Consider the following 18194-nt stretch of genomic DNA (forward strand, 5'->3'; position numbering starts at 1 on the left):
TGCAAAGGAAAATTTGAACTTTTGTAAATTAGGAAGCCACTGAAGGGGCCACTTACAAAAGGGTATTAGTAATACATGATCTAAGAAGGCATGAAGGTAACTCACCCACACTACACTGTCTTGACAATCAGGCACTACTTTGCAAAGTGAGCAGGCCTTGAATTACAGACATTCTCTATTACAAAAACAGATGCACACAAAAAAGTTCAGTAAGTATTTAAAACCAGAAACCTCACTTAGTCCTCAGCTGCCAAGGAAGACAAATTGTTCAATCTTCAGCTTCTCTGTCATGCTGAATGTGTATGCCATAGCACTTTCTAGGATGAAAAGAAGATTTGATTGCTCTCACATGAGGGTCTCAGAATACTATAACAGGATCTCATACAATTATCCAGTTTAAACCAGGTAATTCCAGCTGTTTCATTACATCTAGTCTCTGAACAACTTTGATACAAACCACTGTTCTCATTAATAAGACTTCTGTCAAACTACCTGCTACAAGTAAGTTTAACACATGAACTTACATAATTAGTAGAGTTCACTTAACAAAGATCAACTTCCTCATCAATCATCAACTGCAACAAGAGCTCTGCTTCTTTTACATGGGCTCACTTAGAGTCTTGTTGCTTCACTCCTAACCAACAGTTTTCAGGTTTGGATTTTCTATGATTTGGATTGATATAGGATTATTGACCTTTTTGTCATATAGAATATAAAACATGTAACTTGTTCTGAAACTTGGTCTCCACCAGTGGTATAAAATTAGGAGATCACTGCTCATGCCTGTCCCAGAGCACGATCGCTGTGGAAAAAAAGGGTTATATTTATAGGTTCTTCAATTTCTGCCTTCTCAGAGCCTAGGGGGTTTAGAAGCACTTTCTTCAGTAATATGAACAGCACATGGCAGAGAGAACCAACAAAAGAATGTAGTCACATACAGGGCACATTTACATTTCAGCTTTTATTACATTACTATCTGCCTAGAATTAATACACTGGAAAGCTGCTGAGAGTCTCTGCCTAGCACACACTTCACTTGGAGCTTAGCAACTCATGCCAAAGTTGAGATAGTAGCACAGTAACAGGAGGAGGGGCAATGTTACTACTTAAAAGGAAGTCAGTTGCCAGTTATACATGAAGCAGTATATGAAACAGAAAGGCTGCTGAGCAGCAAATGCCTCCTTCCCACTTTAACCGAGAAGCACAGGGCTACAGCCACCAAAAAAACTTCTCCCTATGCTGCAGTATAAGTCACTCTCAATCCTGCAAGTATGTGGAGTAAGCACATCAATTTTTCAGTCACAAAGCACATTTTTTTTACAGAAAACACCCTGTGGGAATCCTTCAACATCAGAGACTCACTGCTCACACAGAACAAGAGGCTCAGTCACAATCCAGCTCCTTTGAGGCTGTCTGTCAATACAGAATCAATTAAGTTGGAAAAAGCCTCCAAGATGATAGAGACCAACCTTTGACCAATCATAAACAGGTGAGGTTAAGGATAGAAGCTAGGCAACCATCATTCTAACAATGAAAAGCACTGGATACCAAATAATAAACCACAATAAAGGGAGAAAGGCAGAACTGCAGCCTTATCAAAAACACCTCAAATGTGTCTCTCCTGCTTGCTGTTACACATTAATTTTCTATGGAACTCTCAAGAATTACCGTGACCACAGAACCTACAGAAGGACACCACCAAGCTCTGCTCTGCCCCATTTCACCTCTCACAACAAGCCACTTTCTTGACCATTACCTTATTTTAATGATTCCTATGCAAGCAAGACATTTAAAGCAGTTTCCAGATTATTTTCCTCTTTTCTATCCAATACTTGACTTTAGGATCACCACTGGACTTAAAAAGGTTTATTAAGGATTTGTTAGTGACATGCTAGATTTGTACTAAAATATTTTGATATAGAGCTCTACAGGAGGCAAATTCTCCAAATTAAGGTCATGTCCATTCTTTTCTCTAACAATACATAACTTCTTCCATTTAAATTCAGTATACCTTAAAGATAAATATATACACATACAATCTGTTCACCACCAAAGAGTCATTGTTCAGCTTTCATTAAATTGTACAGCATATTGTATACATTCATGGTACTTGGATTTTTTTTTAGCAACCCTCAAGACAGGAAGGAAATTTTTTCTATCTTCACCCGAGAGCCTGTTTTATACCATAGCCCAAGTGAAGGTGGAAACAGGTTCTCCATATCATAAAGTGGCCATAATGCATAAATCTATTTACAGTCTTGCTTGCAATTGATCCTCTGAGCTTGACTGCAGCAGTAACACAAGTCACAAGACAGAAGCGAACATGCCATCTTGGAGGGATGTATTTCTTTACTCTTCACTAGAAATTCAAGTACATTGCACACTTGTACTTTATTCCAGAAACAAGCCTGCATACAAATACAATTCCCCTTCTGTCACTTGCAGAAGTACTCAGCTCCCCAGCCACAGCCCCCTTGGGCTCTCAACAGCTTCCACAGCACCTGCCACCTGTACTGCCACTGTCCATGCCTATCCCCAGCTCCTGCCACCTCTGCAGCCTCTAAAACAAATCTTTGTTTGAAAATACTGCCACCATTCTCTAGAAGCCATTTCTGAAAACAGATACACATCTCCTGGGCCCCTGGTGCTCTCAGCGCCACCAAACTTGTCATCTGTCTACAACCTCCCCCAGCACCTGGAAGGGGACACTTGTGACATTACTAAGAACATGCACCAGTGGCAATTTCAAGTCAAGAGTATTCTGCTGCAACCTCTCAGAGTGACAAGACTACAACTTGAGCTGTTTGAAAAGTTATTACCTAAGCAATGGTCATCAAGCATTACACATTTCTTCTAAGAACAGCCAAAGACAAAATATGCCTTTATTCAGAAAGCTGAAGGTAATTATTAGTTAACACATCAACCCCCAACATGGTTTTCAAAGTGAGACCTACTCTTCCACCCTCCCCCAGAGAAACCCAGCTATAGAGTTGACATATGTGGACTAGGAAGTAGACCTGGTTTGAGAACTACTGTTTTCACATGCAAATGCTCACCTTTACATTGCCTCCAGGATCCAGAAGTTTATAATCATCAGCCTGGGCTACCATAAATGCAAATACAGTAAATACCCAGTCATACACCAAATCTCTGAATGTGACAGGGAGAAATTCATAATCTTATTTAACAAAGCAGTGTATTTCAAGTTATTTCTGTGTTAGGACTAGCTAAAAATCACATATAACAAATGGATTACAGTAAGTTGTCTCCATCACCAATTAGAAAAGCACACTGAACTTTCTTGCCTGCCTGGCTTTTCAAAACCTTCTGTCAATGCAAAGCACAGAATACAAGTAGTAGGTATATTCTTTGACCTTGAGCGTATCAAATTTCTTCAGATCCCTATTTATATTTTGCCCTTCATTTATATCTTTAGAGCAAAGGCAACTTATTTATGCTCAAGAATTAAAGCCTCACACAAACATTATTTGGCTTCACTCAACAGAATAAGGCCATCTTCTCCCTCAACTATAAGCCAACAGGCTACCTACCAAGCCCATCGGCACTATGCAAAAGTTTTAAAGAATTGGAATTTATTTGTGTCCATAAGTGGACTGATTCACTACATTTAATCACATCAAACAAAATGTCGTTTGAGAAATAAGGTTTCCTATCATGCCAAAATAATTTGGTGGACAGCTGTTTCATTTAAAAAGTTAGCATCCTACCCCTATTTATTTTTTTCTCTATCCTGGTGATAAGATTTTTTAACCTTTTTTTCTGTGTCCTGCTCTAAAGTATCAAATCTATAATTTTACTTAGCCTAAACATGAATCTTCATTCAATTAACTTTCAGGAAAATACTCTCAACTTCTCAATAAGCTGATCTTCTCCAGCTGAAGCTCTACCTAAAGCATCTGTGTATAAAAACAAGGGCCAAAAATGTTTCTTCCTACAACACACAGAACCATGTACATTTACGTATTTCAGTAAAAACAATCAAAGTTGATCTAGCAAAATATACTGCACAATATGCTGAAAAAAGCCTTCTGGTTATGTTTCTGAAAACATGTAAAGCAATTGCAAGCATTTCATACAGCAACAGCAGTTAAGGCAGGCAATGGATGGCAACACTGATGCCAACAAGCAAAAGAAAAGGTTGGTTTCTTTCTGACATATATCATCAGTTTGAAAAACTCAAGAATTTCCACAAAAGCTTTAATTACAACAGCTTGTACAGCTTGTACAATACAGTTACAATAGTTTTAATCAAATTGCTTGTAATTGCAATCTAAAATTAAAGCTGGTTTTGTAAACTTAATTCATAAGTATGAATCACTATGTATCTGCAATTCAAATTCAAATATTAATTGTAAGTATCTGCTTTATTAATTTCTTTTTTGATATCTCTCAATTGCACACAAGCACAGCAAAGTTAATAAAAAAAAAAAACTAAGCTGAGAAAGGAAAGGATCCCTGCTACTCTTGGGTTTTATCACTTCCTTAAATGAGTCATAACAATCATCAGATGCTATCTGTTTGTTTTTATATAAACAGTTTTAAAATTCATGGCTGGTAGGGTGTAGCCATTTGACAAAAAAAAGAGAAGAATTTACCACTAACAGGAACACCAACTGTGGCTATTCAGTAAGAAGTTCTCATTTCCTTTTTTGTACACAAAGTCTGTTTGGAAATATGTTTGACATGTTAAAGAAATGCATGTGCCTACATAATAGTATAACTTCACAATAGTGCTTTACAAGCCAAAGGAAAAAAATTCCAAAAATCAGTAGCCTAAAAGAAGCAGTAAGGTTAAATACAATCTTTCAAATAGTTTTTTTTTTTCTTTAATAGAAACAAAGAAGCAATAAATCTGGCAGTAGTCTGAAGAATCCTACCTTGTTGCTTAGAATGTTAAAGAGTTTGCAATCAGTCCTTTGACTTCACAATTTAGTCAGAGAACCCACAGCATACTTTATTTTAAACATTCTGGTGAGCAACTAGGAAAGGAGATCCTCTAGTTTTGTACTCACCCTTGTAAGCACCAGTAGCATTACTCAGTTAAAATCCCTCTATAAAAGAGACAGAGATTAAGAAATTCCTAGAACATAGACTGAAGGCACAGTGTTTCCACCTATAACAAACTAAGTTTACAGATATGACAAACAAAAAGGAAAAAAGATGCAAGTCTTTCAAAAAACTGAAGCATCTCCAGTATGGTAGAACTGTCTCTGCTCTACATAATGAGGTATTTATTAAATGCTGTTAAATATTTCCAGGTAAGGGAAAGAGATACCTATTATTACAGACACATGATCTGGCAAAACATGAATATGAAAATCTGTTGTGTTTGGTCCCTCCAAGCTGAGAAGCCAAGAAGTTATGCAACATCAGCCAATGCAACAGCACCAGCCAACTAAAAACTCTAATGATTACTGTTAGTGAATATTTGCCTTGGAGAAATAGCAGTCATTACAAGTTTACAGCACGGAAGTTGTTAAAGTAATATTGACGTGACATGCCCATCAAAAACCAGCTGCAGGTAGACCAAGGCATTCACATGAACATATGTATTTTAAATCTATATTGTGAACAGAACTGGATGGTATTGCAGTAGTTTCACAATATAAACGTAAACCTGGGTGCAGCAAATCAATCTACCAGGGCTCAGGCAATAGATGCACGGCAGCTCACAGCCAAACTCACAAAAGGCCCAAAATACCTTTCAGGTTTGTGCAATGTTACAAGGTGAAGTCTCACACCAGCCAAAGGAACAGGTACATCAGAGATCCCAGTTCCAAGAACTGCACAGGGAGGATGTCACCATCCAGATGCTGGCCTGCAGGAAGCCTGTGCTGCTCCTCCCTGGCCCACTGCTGGCCTCCCTCACCCTATGGGAGCTGTGCTACCTTTGAGCTGCTGAGCAGGCCAGGTGAAAGAGCTGCAGGAGATCAACATATGGCACAACAGGGAAGATAAGATAAGCAGGAGGTCCTGGGAGGTCTGCTGCTTGCCAAACAATGAATAAATCAGGCCCATCCAATCCTCAAACTACTGGACTTTCCTGCTTATCCATATGGACACCAGTGACACCTCCAAAATGCAACTACAGAGCAAATCAAGAGTGACTACTAAGCGCTGTGGACAAGGAAGCCCATGCAGTGTTTCTCAGTCTCTGCACTGAGAAGCAAAAGGCTTAGAGCAGATTAGATGCTTCCAGAGGGTCAGTGCATGGCTGCAGCAGAGCTTTTATTCTATGACCACAGAAACATCTTCCAGTTAGAAGGATCCATCCGACAAAGTGTGGCAGGAGTGTATTTGTCACCAGGCACAATAAGTCTGTGAGTATAGCCTTAAACTAGGCATGGTGGAGAAAGGCTGTCACTTTGAGGAGAAGTGAAGACGAGGGAACACAAGTCTGGAGGCTCACACACTTCTCTCATGGAAGTGGCCTGCCTGTGAGCCCATCTCAAGTGCTTCTACTCACCATGGGAAGTGACAGGATTCAGTCTATGCACCATTGCAGAGCATTAACCTCATGGGAATTAGAGAGTGATGGTGAGACAGCTCATATGGTTGAGGTACTAGAACAGAAGGTCAGAGATGCTTTAGGAAAAACAGCCTGGAAGGTAAGGAACATGGGTTTCAATCCATGCAAAGGGATTCCTGCTTTGCTTGAAATGAGTGACAAGGCATCAAAGACCCCATAGGTAAGGATCAGAGAACAGTCCAACATGGGCAACTTTGTATTAGGTGCCTACTACAGACCTCCTGATTAAGAAGGGGCTGTAGCAAAAGCCTTCATTTGAAAGCTTAAGGAAACTCCATGACTGCAGACACTCCAGGGCCTAAAACAACTAGTATCTGCTGGTAGAGTATAGGCAAACACAAGCACTCCAGGAATTTTCTTGAATTTGTTGAAAATTACTTCTTAGCGCAAGTCATCAATGACCCAGCTAGTGAATATGCTCTGCTGGACCTTTGCTCACAAACAAGGAAGAAGCAGATGGAGATGTGAAAGCCAAGAGCAGCCTTGGCTGCAGCAATCATGAAATCATGGAGTTTGAAGTCCTGAGAGAGGGAGAAAAGACAAATACTACAGCACACAGGGCACAACCCAGCACATAGTTACAGCATGGCAGTTCAGAGTTACTTCATGGCTCTTCACTTTCACCTGGTCCAGGGCCCTGCATGCAGAATCTCCCAGGAGACACATCAGAGGAGGGTGAAGGCAAAGCCTCTGAGTACTGGCTGACCTTTAAGGACAACATTCTCAAAGAACAACATGCAGGAGTTCAAGCAGGCCTGACAATGGACCACTGTGAAAGAAAAGGGAACCTGTGGCTGAGCTCAAATGCAAAACAGAATACGTGAAAGGCGGAAGCAGGAGTGGGAGGAATATACAGACATTATCTAATTGTGCAGGGGTGGAGTTAGATAAACTAGAGCTCTGCAGTGGCTGAAAATAATAATGGAGACAAAAGGCACTATGAAAGGGAGAAAACACACTTCTAATTTTTTCCATCCAAAAGTGAAGTTATACAGCAGAAACAGAAAATAAATCTTTGTACAACAAGGTGTTATTCACACCAGCATCTGCTAGCTGTCCTTTACTTAAAAGGAGAAAATCTGAAGAATTAGGGCTTCTAAATGCAAACTGGAAATCTCATCAGTTAGCAATAAATGTGATTTACAGTAAGCTATATTAGCTTACTCATAACCCTATCTAAAAGAAAAGAAAGAAATCACACATGTTTCCACTTAGCATGATTTTTGAGATCCAGGAAACAGCAGCCTGAATCTCTTGACACAGCAACACAATTTTTGCACTGAGAAGCAGTCACAGTTGAGAAATGGACACCAAATAAGGTTCTATTACAACAGCTCTGTGAAGAGATTTGCTTTAACCTCTTTCTGTTTTTTGGTAACAAAGACATACATGCAAAGCAGGCTGATTAGAGATTCTCTAGTCTTCTGATTATAATATGCCAGTGAAACCATCAGTGTGTTCAGGATGTTCAGCATTTTTTGTAGAAGCAAATTCTTAACTTTTTCTAGTAAGGAATTACTGGCATCACTACCCCTGCCATAACCTAGGTATTCACAATAACTTGGCTGCCTTTTTCTTCATCCCAAAATAGATCCCAGTCAAGACACAGCCAGCATATATTTAGTAGACATTAGTCATGGAAAATGAAAAAGAATCAGCCTAGTCCAAAAATGAGTAAGGGAAAAAAGAAATCTTCACTTTACATTTTATGGAAGCACAGTTTTTTAAGGCAGCATTTCCACATACACGCTCTAAATACATGCCCCCATAGTAACAACACAGTAACTGAAAAGAACAGCCAGGTTTTCATACAAGTCCTCAGCTCACCCCACCTGCAAGCAGATCTCAGCTACCAGATCCTTAGAACTATAGCTGCACTGTAAAAGCAACAGTAGCAGAGAGCAGAGTAGGTCAAACAGCACAATTCCAACACACAGGGGATGCTTCTCTGTAATTCCCACTTCCTCTCCACAGTTTCCACCCACATGCCTCATTCACAGGAAGCTCCAGTTTGTTTGGAGGCAGACTCCAGACGTTCTGTTCAACTGGGGCAACAGTGTGACAACAGGTGCCCAATCTGGAAGCATCTATTTAAGTTTAAAAAAACCTTCAAGTCTGTTTTCAAGTTTAAAAATATTCTGATATTTCAGGATACTATCTTAGCACTACTGCCAAGAACATAAGTCTAGATGCCTTACAGCATATGAAAAACATCAGTACTCATTCTGTAAAAATTGTCGAAAATTTACACTTCCAATGAGTTTGAATAAGAAAAAATCCAAACAACAACTACAAAAACCCTGAGCCACAAGAAATCTCAAAATCTCTCACAGCAGGATTCTGGGAAAGAAAATGACTCACCTATAGTTCACATACAGTGAGAGTATCATACAGTGAGAGTTCAAATGAAGACTTGAATAGGGTTCTACTCTCCAAGTTGGCAAAGTGTTAATCTAAACTCATCTTCATAGCAGAAGACAGAAGAGAGGGGGAAGGGAAGGTATAGGTGGGACATTACTAAGGATCTAATTCTGCAGAGGCAGAATCAAACTCAGAAAAAACTTTTAGAAAACAGAATCTTATACATTCTGAGGGAAGATAAAATACAATGAGTACAGCACTGGGAATGCTTCTGCTAAAATGGGACTTGCTAGAATTAATAAGCCTGGGGTATTTCAAGGTTATGAAGCACTCCAGCATTGCTGAAACAAGACAACTGACGCCAGTATATCCAAACAGGACAAACATTTCATTACATGGGTTTGAGCCATTTTAGTTTAAGATACTGCAGAAGGAAAAACAAAAGCTCAAAAAGCTAAAAAAGCTTTGAGCTAGCAGCCTTTCCTGGGCAGAAGTCACAAGAGCATCCGGACTGTCAGGTATCTAACACCACTATGGATCAATATTCCAAAAAGCCACTTCAGGCAACGCAAGGTGTACAAAGCTACAAAGCTCTACTCATGTGACACTGGACAACTGTAATTCCCACAAAGAACAAGCATTCACTTTTTTCTCCACATTTATGAATACATAATACCCTTCCTGCTGTACAGTCCTGGCACTGTTACTTGAAGAATAATACACTTAGTCTTCTCTGTAGGTAAAGAAATGAATAAAAAATTGCAAGCCATTCTCTAAAGACAAAATGACTGAAAGCACTTTATGAAACAAAGTTTTCCAAACTTAGGTAAATAGACAGGCTGATACATAACTAAAATGGCTCCATCTACTGGTTAAAATGTACATTTTATAAGTTATCACACTCGAGTTAGAGAATGTAATTCCCAGTGAAACTAGGAACTCTGAGGCTGCCATACACAAACATGAGACTCTTAGACAGATAATCCCTTCTAACAACCTTTGAGATACGCCAGCAAGGTAGATTTGAGATTTGACCCATTTAAAATACATGTTGGTCTTTTTTAAAAATAATGTAATATTTTCATTAGGAATATTGCAAGATCATCTGTAAAATAATCAAAATTCTCATTTAACCATTCAGACATTTTCTGATCTACACAGCTAAGTAATAGTTGGTGCTCATCTCTATGTCCTTACTTACAAAACAGTCAGTTGAATTTCACTATTCACTGTACTATTTCAAAACATTAGCTAAACATCTATCTTCATTTTAGCAAAAAAAAATCTGATGTATCCCTAAACTTTATCATTCCAGGATGTGCTATACCAAAAACATTCATGACAGACCTCCTGTAGCTAAGTTTGAGTATACTCAAAGTATACTTATACTCTATTTTTTTATCTAACACTAGTTATAGAACAGTTCTCTTTACTAAGTATTAATACTGCTTCAGGGCCACGAAAGGACCTGTGCAACAGATACCCTTGTGTAACGGGAATCAATATTCAAAGGCCCACAACAAATTTGGTGACATGTCAAAAGTCACCTGCAGATAAATGACATGGATATAAACTAACAACTACTCAACTTGGTACACCCCCAGCTTATTCTGGACAGAAAATAGAACTACTACAATGAAGCATAAAGTTCTCAACTAACACAACAAGTTTTTGACAGCCATGGTAACTTTTCAAGAGCTCAGAAAGCCTGCCAGACATACACTTAAAAGCTTACAGAGGCCCACAACACAGCCCAAGCTGTACGAGGTACGCACCGTACCCAAACAGCACACCAGAGAAAAGCAGCTTGTCTCTCAAAGTAATGGCTTCAAGTCTGCAAGGCTGGCAAGCCACTACAATTCTCTCTGATCAGGGCTATTTAGCTAGGGCACTGCCACACAGCTCTAACTGTAGTGCTTGAACTTGTGCAGAGCATTTGTTCAGCCAGATGCCACAAACTTGTGGGGGAGGAGAGTTTCCTGCACAGTCCTCAATTATGCAGTACAAACATACCCTCGGTTACCCTTGCCCAGCCATAAAGGCAAAGCACCAGCCTGAGCTCACTGTGTTAGTAGCAAAAATAAATTGTATGCAGAGACCTGTTGACTTCACATCACAGAAGCCCCATGTTGAATAAGATGACAGCAGAGGACAGTGACTGCAAGCCACCTGATAACATGTAAGCACATCTGTTAAAAGAATTTTAAAAAGCTGTAGCCAACCACACAGCCACTTCAGAAAAAGCACTGTGACACTAATGCCCTCTTCAGTGAGATAAGGCAGACCACAGTACTTTTCTGGTTTGATTAGGAAAGCCAGAAGGAGATCCCTGGAAACATGCCCTTCTCCAACAGAGCCACTTTCAGTTCTATCATCATCTACTGTAGAATTAATGATAAAACCAGGTGCGTTTCATTGAAAGAAGACACAAACAAACCCATTATTTAACTATACTGCATGGTCTACAATCTTATACATGAAGTAGTTTCAAATACTAACAGAAAAAAGTTTCCATCTACTTTAAGAAAACAAAGTATTTTGAAAATATTACCTGCAAAACATCTAGAGACAGAACTGCACTACACATTCCTTTAAATGCTACTTACAGCTGTTGCAAAGAAGCCCACCAAACATTACAGTAACGAACACCATAATGACAAAAGCTAGAAGATAGAACTAAGATCACTCATATGCAGTATCAAGTATTTTTAATACCATAACTGTAACTGTCAAACTCATCACTGTATAGAAAACAAACTACCACGTCCCACCCCTATTTTGAAAAACCCAACAAGAATTACCATAAGTAGCTGCTGAGGGAAGAGGAAAAACAAGACAAGCACACAACTCCTCCTCCTTACACTCACAACCTCCAGCTGTTTTCAAGTCAGATTTCCTGGGGCTGTTCCTCATTCATTTACTAACCTCAATGTATCTGTCTTCCAATGTTTGTCCAAACTCCCCCAAAGTTCACACTGTATACATTGTATAGCAAATATACCTGTGAATCCCTACACCAAGTTTCTTTGGCTTGTTTGGAACTGAGCACCTAAATCTGATTTGACTGTGTGCCTCCTCTTCCATGCTCACCTACTTTCTCCATAGGAGTTATAGAGCCTCACCATATCACTGTTCCATCATCTCTACTAGGCTGACAAGTCCTAGACTGTTGAATCCTTTATCATCTTTGAACTAAATTCATATCCTCTTGTTATTCCATGAACATTTTCCAATAATAATGCATCTTTCCTAAGATGGGGGGGCAGAACATCTAAGAGCATGTAAGGTATGAAAGAACTGTGGATTTATATAGTTAAGTATCTTTTTCCTATTGTATTTTCTAGTCATCCCAGATGCTCTGTTCATCAGTTGCTCTCTGGTTGTAATAACTATCAGGCATTTGTTCCACCTCGCCCTTCCAACTTCTAATTGCCACCAATCAGGTTCTTCAAAAGACCAAAGTTCCAAACACTAATTCATTCTCTTCTGTACGACTGGACCTAAAGTATAAAACAAGCAAGGTTAAAGGATTTTTTTGTATTTTTGATTAACTAAATGGGGGGGGGGGGAAGCATGTGACTGATAGAAGTGCTCCTCCATAAGAGAGCCACCAATCTTGACTCATTACGTATCAATATTCTATGAACACAGAAACAACACAGGAGGAAGGAAGAAAAGGAATTTTTAGGAACTCCTCTGTTTGATTACACTTCTGTATTTTTAAGCCACTGCAATGAAGCTATCAGATTTGAGCTACACTTTTATACTAAGTCTTTCCATCTTATTGAGAGGCATATTTCTCAAAAAGTTATGCACATGTAAGCAGTTTCAGCAAGCTTTGCTACCAGGAAGGTAGCCTGTTCTGTCAAGAAACACAGGATTAGAAAAATTACGTCAAACTCTATTGTCAAAAACACTCATCTTTTGGATTAAGTAGCTCTCTTGTATATAAAATTACACATCTTGCATATGAAACCCACAACAAATCCAATACTGCTATCCTATGCAATTGCCCAAAGATCAGCATGTCCTCTCCTCCTGTAAGCCATTTAATTCATGTGTTTTCTCCAGAAATTCTTTTTTTCCAGTTCCTACCAAGTCTTCTGCCCTCTCACTTTTCTAACTGTTTCATCTCAGCTGGAATTACCTCCCAGATACACTCTGGCACCAAGGTCAGGTATTGCTGTTCCAAGGAAACCAATGTGGACCACTCCACCGAGTATCTCTGTTGCTGCATCAAAATGACCATGCAACAACATAGGAGTTCATCCTAAAAAATTTCATTTCTGCTACAACAGAACCTAAATGACTGCTGCCAGATCTGACAAAAATGACCAGAGCACACTGACTTTCATGACATCAGCAATAGTCTTTTCATTTGGAGTCACCTGAGGAATCACCTGAGATGGTAACCATTACCATCTTCCACTGCAACCCCACACTTGAACCTCAAAGTTTTTCAACTCCCTGCACACGGTTTAGCATCTTTTTGTTATATATAGGAAGTATTCTCCTACACAGAGGGAATATTCTCCTGCCAGCTAAGAACAGATACCTCACACAGAGGAGCAAGGTAGTTTTAACAAGAATTAAACCTATTAAGCAGCCTGCTCTTACACAGAAGCTACCCTGAAGAAGTTAAGATGAATTGGGAATATACCTTTTTCGCAGCAGTGACAAGACAGAGAAATGGTCTAGAACACATCTGCAAAACCTTTCAATGTGAGCACAAGCATTAACATACAAAGGCAACATACAAAGATTGTAACACTTGCAAAATTCATGGCCCTTTGAACCACTAAGTTATCAACGCTCCTGTTATAACAAAGGAAAAACACACTGAACATACTGATGTCACAGGAAGCGAGCACTTCATTAGACTGCCAATTTTATCAAATGTGACTCAAGTCTCTCCTCGAAGAGTAACGGAAAGATGATGAAAACTCATGTGTTTTCAGTGTTATTTCTCTGTCCATCACAGCATTCTTTGTGTTTTAAACAACACATCCCACCTCTTCAGGCACTGAAGACAAATCCCTGTGCGACACCTTTTTGGAAAAGGCCCTGAAGGAGAACATCAGAGTAAGAGCTCACAGGCTCATTAACAAAATCCAGACCTTGAGTCATCTGAAGGGAGGGGAAATTACAAGCGTGGAACCACATGTATTTTTCAGCAGCACAGGAAGGCAACACAAGCCTGCTTCACTGAGCCACCCGGCCCGAGAAGGAAATGAGCCCAAGCTCCGTAGTTCTGCCCATGTCCCCCTCACCAACACTTGCACTCCCCAGGAGCAGAAACCCGCGGGGGAAGCGTGCCCGGCACCCGAGCCGACCCCGCCGCCGTGCGACACGAGGACAAGGGGAAGCTCGCCGCTTGCCATGTGTGCGCACTTCTCCCTCGCCCAGGAACTCGTCAGCCGGCGGGGCAGGCAGAAAGGCGAGGCCAGGGGCGGCCGCGCCGCCCACCGCCGCCGGCACAAGCCCTGCGGGGCTCTCACAAAGGAACGGGGGGGTGGACGGGGCAGCCGCGGCCGCCGAGCACACGGAGCCCGCGGCCGAACAAAAGGCTCCGGCCCCGCCGCCGTCCCCCGGGGATGGCGAGGGGCGGGGGGGGGACACGGCCGCGCGCACGCGGCCGGCACGCGGGGACACCGGGCGAGAGGGGCCGGGAGCCGCGGCCGAGGGTCCCGCCGCCGAGGGCTGGGCAGCCACGGCCCGGGGGCAGCCCCGCCGCGTCCCCCGTGCCCCGGCAGGAGGGCAGCGGCACGACCCCCGGGCGGGACGCGAGGCAGCGCTGCCCCGTGGCGGCCCCTTTGTGCGCCCCCCGCCGCACCGCACCCCCCGTTACCGTGGTGAGCAACGGTCTCATCTGCTCGCCCGCCCGCTCCTCTTCCATCGCGGCCCCGCCGAGATCGCCCGGGAGACAGAGCGAGAGAAAAGGGCGCGGAGCGGCAGGCGAACGGCGAGCTGGAACCGGACGCGGGGGCTGCGCTGCTTGGCGGAGGCGGGCGGCGCCGGTGCCCTCAGGACGGGGCGGCCGCGACTACTCCGCCGCACCGGGGGCTGAGCCCGGACCGCCTCGGCGGCGCGCCCGCTGCCCCCGCCCCGCGCCGCCCGCCGGGCCAATGGCAGCAGCGCAGCGCGGCCGCGGCCCCGCCCCCGCCGCCCGCCGGGGCTGGAGCAGCGCGGGGCGCGGGGGCGGCGCGTTCGGTCCCACGCGGAGCCGCGTGGCGGGCCCGGCTCCCGCGCCGCCGCCCGGGCCGGGAGCAGCGCCGGACACCAGGGATCGCACCCCGGCGGGACCGGGAGCCAGGGGGGCAGCGAGCAGCTCCCAGCGCTGCCGGTGACTACGCCTCCTTAATGCTTGCCTTTCTTTCCTTTTTTTTTTTGACACTCTTCGCACTTCCCGGTAACTTCTGCCAGCCAGCCTTTTACCACGCAAGCTGAAATTTTCCATGCCAGGTGTCTGCCTCGGGCTGATTTTTTTTTTCTTTTGGAAAAAAAAGTAATGAAAATAATTCAGTCATTTCCAAAAATAATGTTATTTGCCCTTGCATAAGTAGTCCAACAATCCTTTATTCAAAAGGCTGGGGGGCTGGGAGGGAGCAGTATCAAGGTTGTACTTATGGCTGCCTCTGTAAAGCTTTGCTCCAGTGAAAGTTTTTAGAAACAGCTGTTAACGCTTGTCTAGTAAAGATAACTTTGCCATGTCTGCCTCTGTGAAAATTACACCCTCCTTAGGCTCATTCAGTTGTGAAACACCTTGTGCTGATGGTGCTGAAGATCCACATACAGCAGGTGAACCATCCCTCCGTGCTTCCTGTTCTTCCACGTTGCCCTGGAGCTCCTCCTTACACCTACTCCCACTACACTTTAGGGGGATTGCATACTGTGGCTCCTTTTCCCACCCTGACACTCTGCAGAGTCTGTATTTGCCCACAGCTTCTGGGCTGAGCTGTCACTGAAGCTCTGACATTAACACAGGGAGGCAGAGAGGCCACAAAGCTCCACATCATGTGCAATGCAGCCAGTTCCCTGGATCACTTTTGGGATGCTCTGGGCTTAGCATTTGTTACATGCAGTGTCGGAACTCTGAATGGCTGGGAAGCATCAGGAAGAAAACAGCAGTGACTCCACTGCAACAGGGCCAGTCCCAGCTTGACTTCTGAAAGAAGCAAAAGTTCTAGAGTTACTCGATGAGAGGCACAGAGGTTTCGGGATCAGGCAGGGTTCACAGGAGGTGCAGTGTGAAAGCGAAGGCAGGCAGGCTGAGGCAGATACAGCACGGTCGAGACAATGCAAGGCGAGGGGATCCCAGCTGGACTGGGTCTCAAACAAACCCTTTCAAATGGAGACAGAAGAGCTTCTGGTCTTATCAGCCGTTTTGGAAGCAGCAAATGAAAGGAATGCGTGCATCAACAAATACCGTGCTGAACTAAGAACACTATAAAAGGAGGCTCTGCAGGGCCTGTGGACAAAAATATAAACCTGGCTGTGGAGGCAAAGCAGGCCTCTGGCACTGCCTACCAGCAGGAGGCTTAGCACAGCCTCAGTCACCAGCTTGCTCTGGAGGCTGGCCACAGGAGAAGGAAAGGCTCCTGATGTTTGCCTGATCCAGGGGAAGAAGAGCTGATTGGTGACCAGTAACCCTCTGTATGCTTTTCAGGAAAGGTGCTGGCAGAGCCAGATCAGTCTGCAAACAAAATTAGTTCACCAGTTCTCTGAACAGAAGCAAATGCCCTGGAGGGAAGAGCAGGTGCACACACCGTTGGATGGCACTGGGCACAGATGCAGTCCTTGCAACCCTACCCAGAGCTCCTGACCCATACAACCTGGAGGGAGGTTTTAAATTAAAGATTTGGCATGCACCTACACGAGGTCACTAAAACCTGCACTTTGAGAAATGCATTATTAGTGTAAACTACACCTGCCTAGTTGTACTGAGGAGATGAAGTAAGTAAGACAAGCTGTGCAGAACTGATTGAATAGGGAGCAGTCTTAACACATTCTTCAATCAAAGATTATGACCCAGAGTTTTAATGGATAATAAAGCACTGAGCAAAACCACCACAAAAAGAATAACCTTGATATTAAGGGCCTTGATACACCTGTAGTATAACTGTGACCTATTCCATCCTTTCTTTTCCAGGAACAGTACTGGCAGAGTTTCAGCCCAGTTAAAACATTGAAAATGGTCTTGTACAAAACAGCATGGCTATAAAAAGGGATGGATTGCACCTTCATGTCCCACGTAATTGATGCTAAATATGTCTTGGGAGGCAAATTGCAGTGGTCCTCCATTGATATTGGGATGAACACAACATATTTTCACAAGCACTGAACTTATCCATTCTCTGGGGATTCAGCCCAGAGAACAGTAATAGCTAAAACAGAACTTCCCATAATGTGCAGTGAACTAAAGTATTTAGAGAGGTTTCTCAGGGGACAGCAGATGAAGGGTTAGAATGAGAAAAATATTTGGTCCTTCAAAAAGGAGTGTACTGACATGAATGCCAGTTAGGTTTGGCATAAAAGGATGTTCCTTTCCCCTTGATCTCTGAGAAGGGATCTCTGACAAGACGCTCTAGCACTTTTTTCACTGCCATCAGAGAATGCCCAATGGACAAATCAAGGTTCAGTAGGGCAGTAGGGCCCAGCATTCATCCAGCTTACTTCCTTTGGCACTCTGTGGAGAACAACATCTCCAGGTGAACACACAGTCATTTGCTGAGCTGAAAAACTTGTTTGCTCATTGCATTCCATCTAGTCACCATATGTATAACTATAGCAGAAAAGGCCAACCTAGCTTCCACATGCCATGCTGCCTGAGTGAAAAGAAACTGATGCCACTGTTTACAGCAAGCTGACCAGACCTTCAAAACACTCAAAACTTACCAAACCTCCCAGAAGTCATTATCAAAATAGAAGCAGACCGCTTTTTGTATATGAATATGAGTGCAACTGTCCCTGACACACCAGGTGACGTATGGAAGGAGGGGGGTAGCGTATGTGTAGCACTGAAGAGTTGGTCCATCAGTATCTTTAATTAGATACTGTACCTGGTCCACTAAGAGTGGCCTGATGGTAGTTTTCCTCCACTCCTCTTCCTCCCTTTCTTTCCCCACCCGCTCCCCAAACACATTTCTGGACATTGATGGAAGCAGCAGAATTTGCTGGATAAGCCAGACCTCTGATTAGGAAATTGCCTGTCTCCTTAGGGCAGTGCCATAAAAGTCAGCTTTGCATTTTATTCTCCTGCTGTTTAATTTCTTGCCAACTGCCAA

At 42.9% G+C, this 18194-nt stretch overlaps 1 protein-coding gene across 15 annotated transcripts in view; it reads right to left on the minus strand.

Annotated features, from left to right (window-relative positions):
- Positions 1-15024, minus strand: part of SLC4A7 (solute carrier family 4 member 7) — a 93437-nt gene extending 78413 nt beyond the window's left edge. For all 15 annotated transcript variants that reach the window (XR_012579910.1, XM_074538848.1, XM_074538833.1 and 12 more), the window contains exon 1: positions 14759-15024. Coding sequence is in view for 14 of the 15 variants with exons in the window: in XM_074538848.1 (XP_074394949.1) it covers positions 14759-14806 (48 nt within the window). In the remaining variant the exon portion in view is untranslated. The remainder of the gene's footprint in view (positions 1-14758) is intronic.
- Between the last annotated feature and the right edge of the window lie 3170 nt (positions 15025-18194).

Source organism: Zonotrichia albicollis, chromosome 1 (genome assembly GCF_047830755.1).
Source record: "Zonotrichia albicollis isolate bZonAlb1 chromosome 1, bZonAlb1.hap1, whole genome shotgun sequence".
Classification (NCBI taxonomy): Eukaryota; Metazoa; Chordata; class Aves; order Passeriformes; family Passerellidae; genus Zonotrichia; species Zonotrichia albicollis.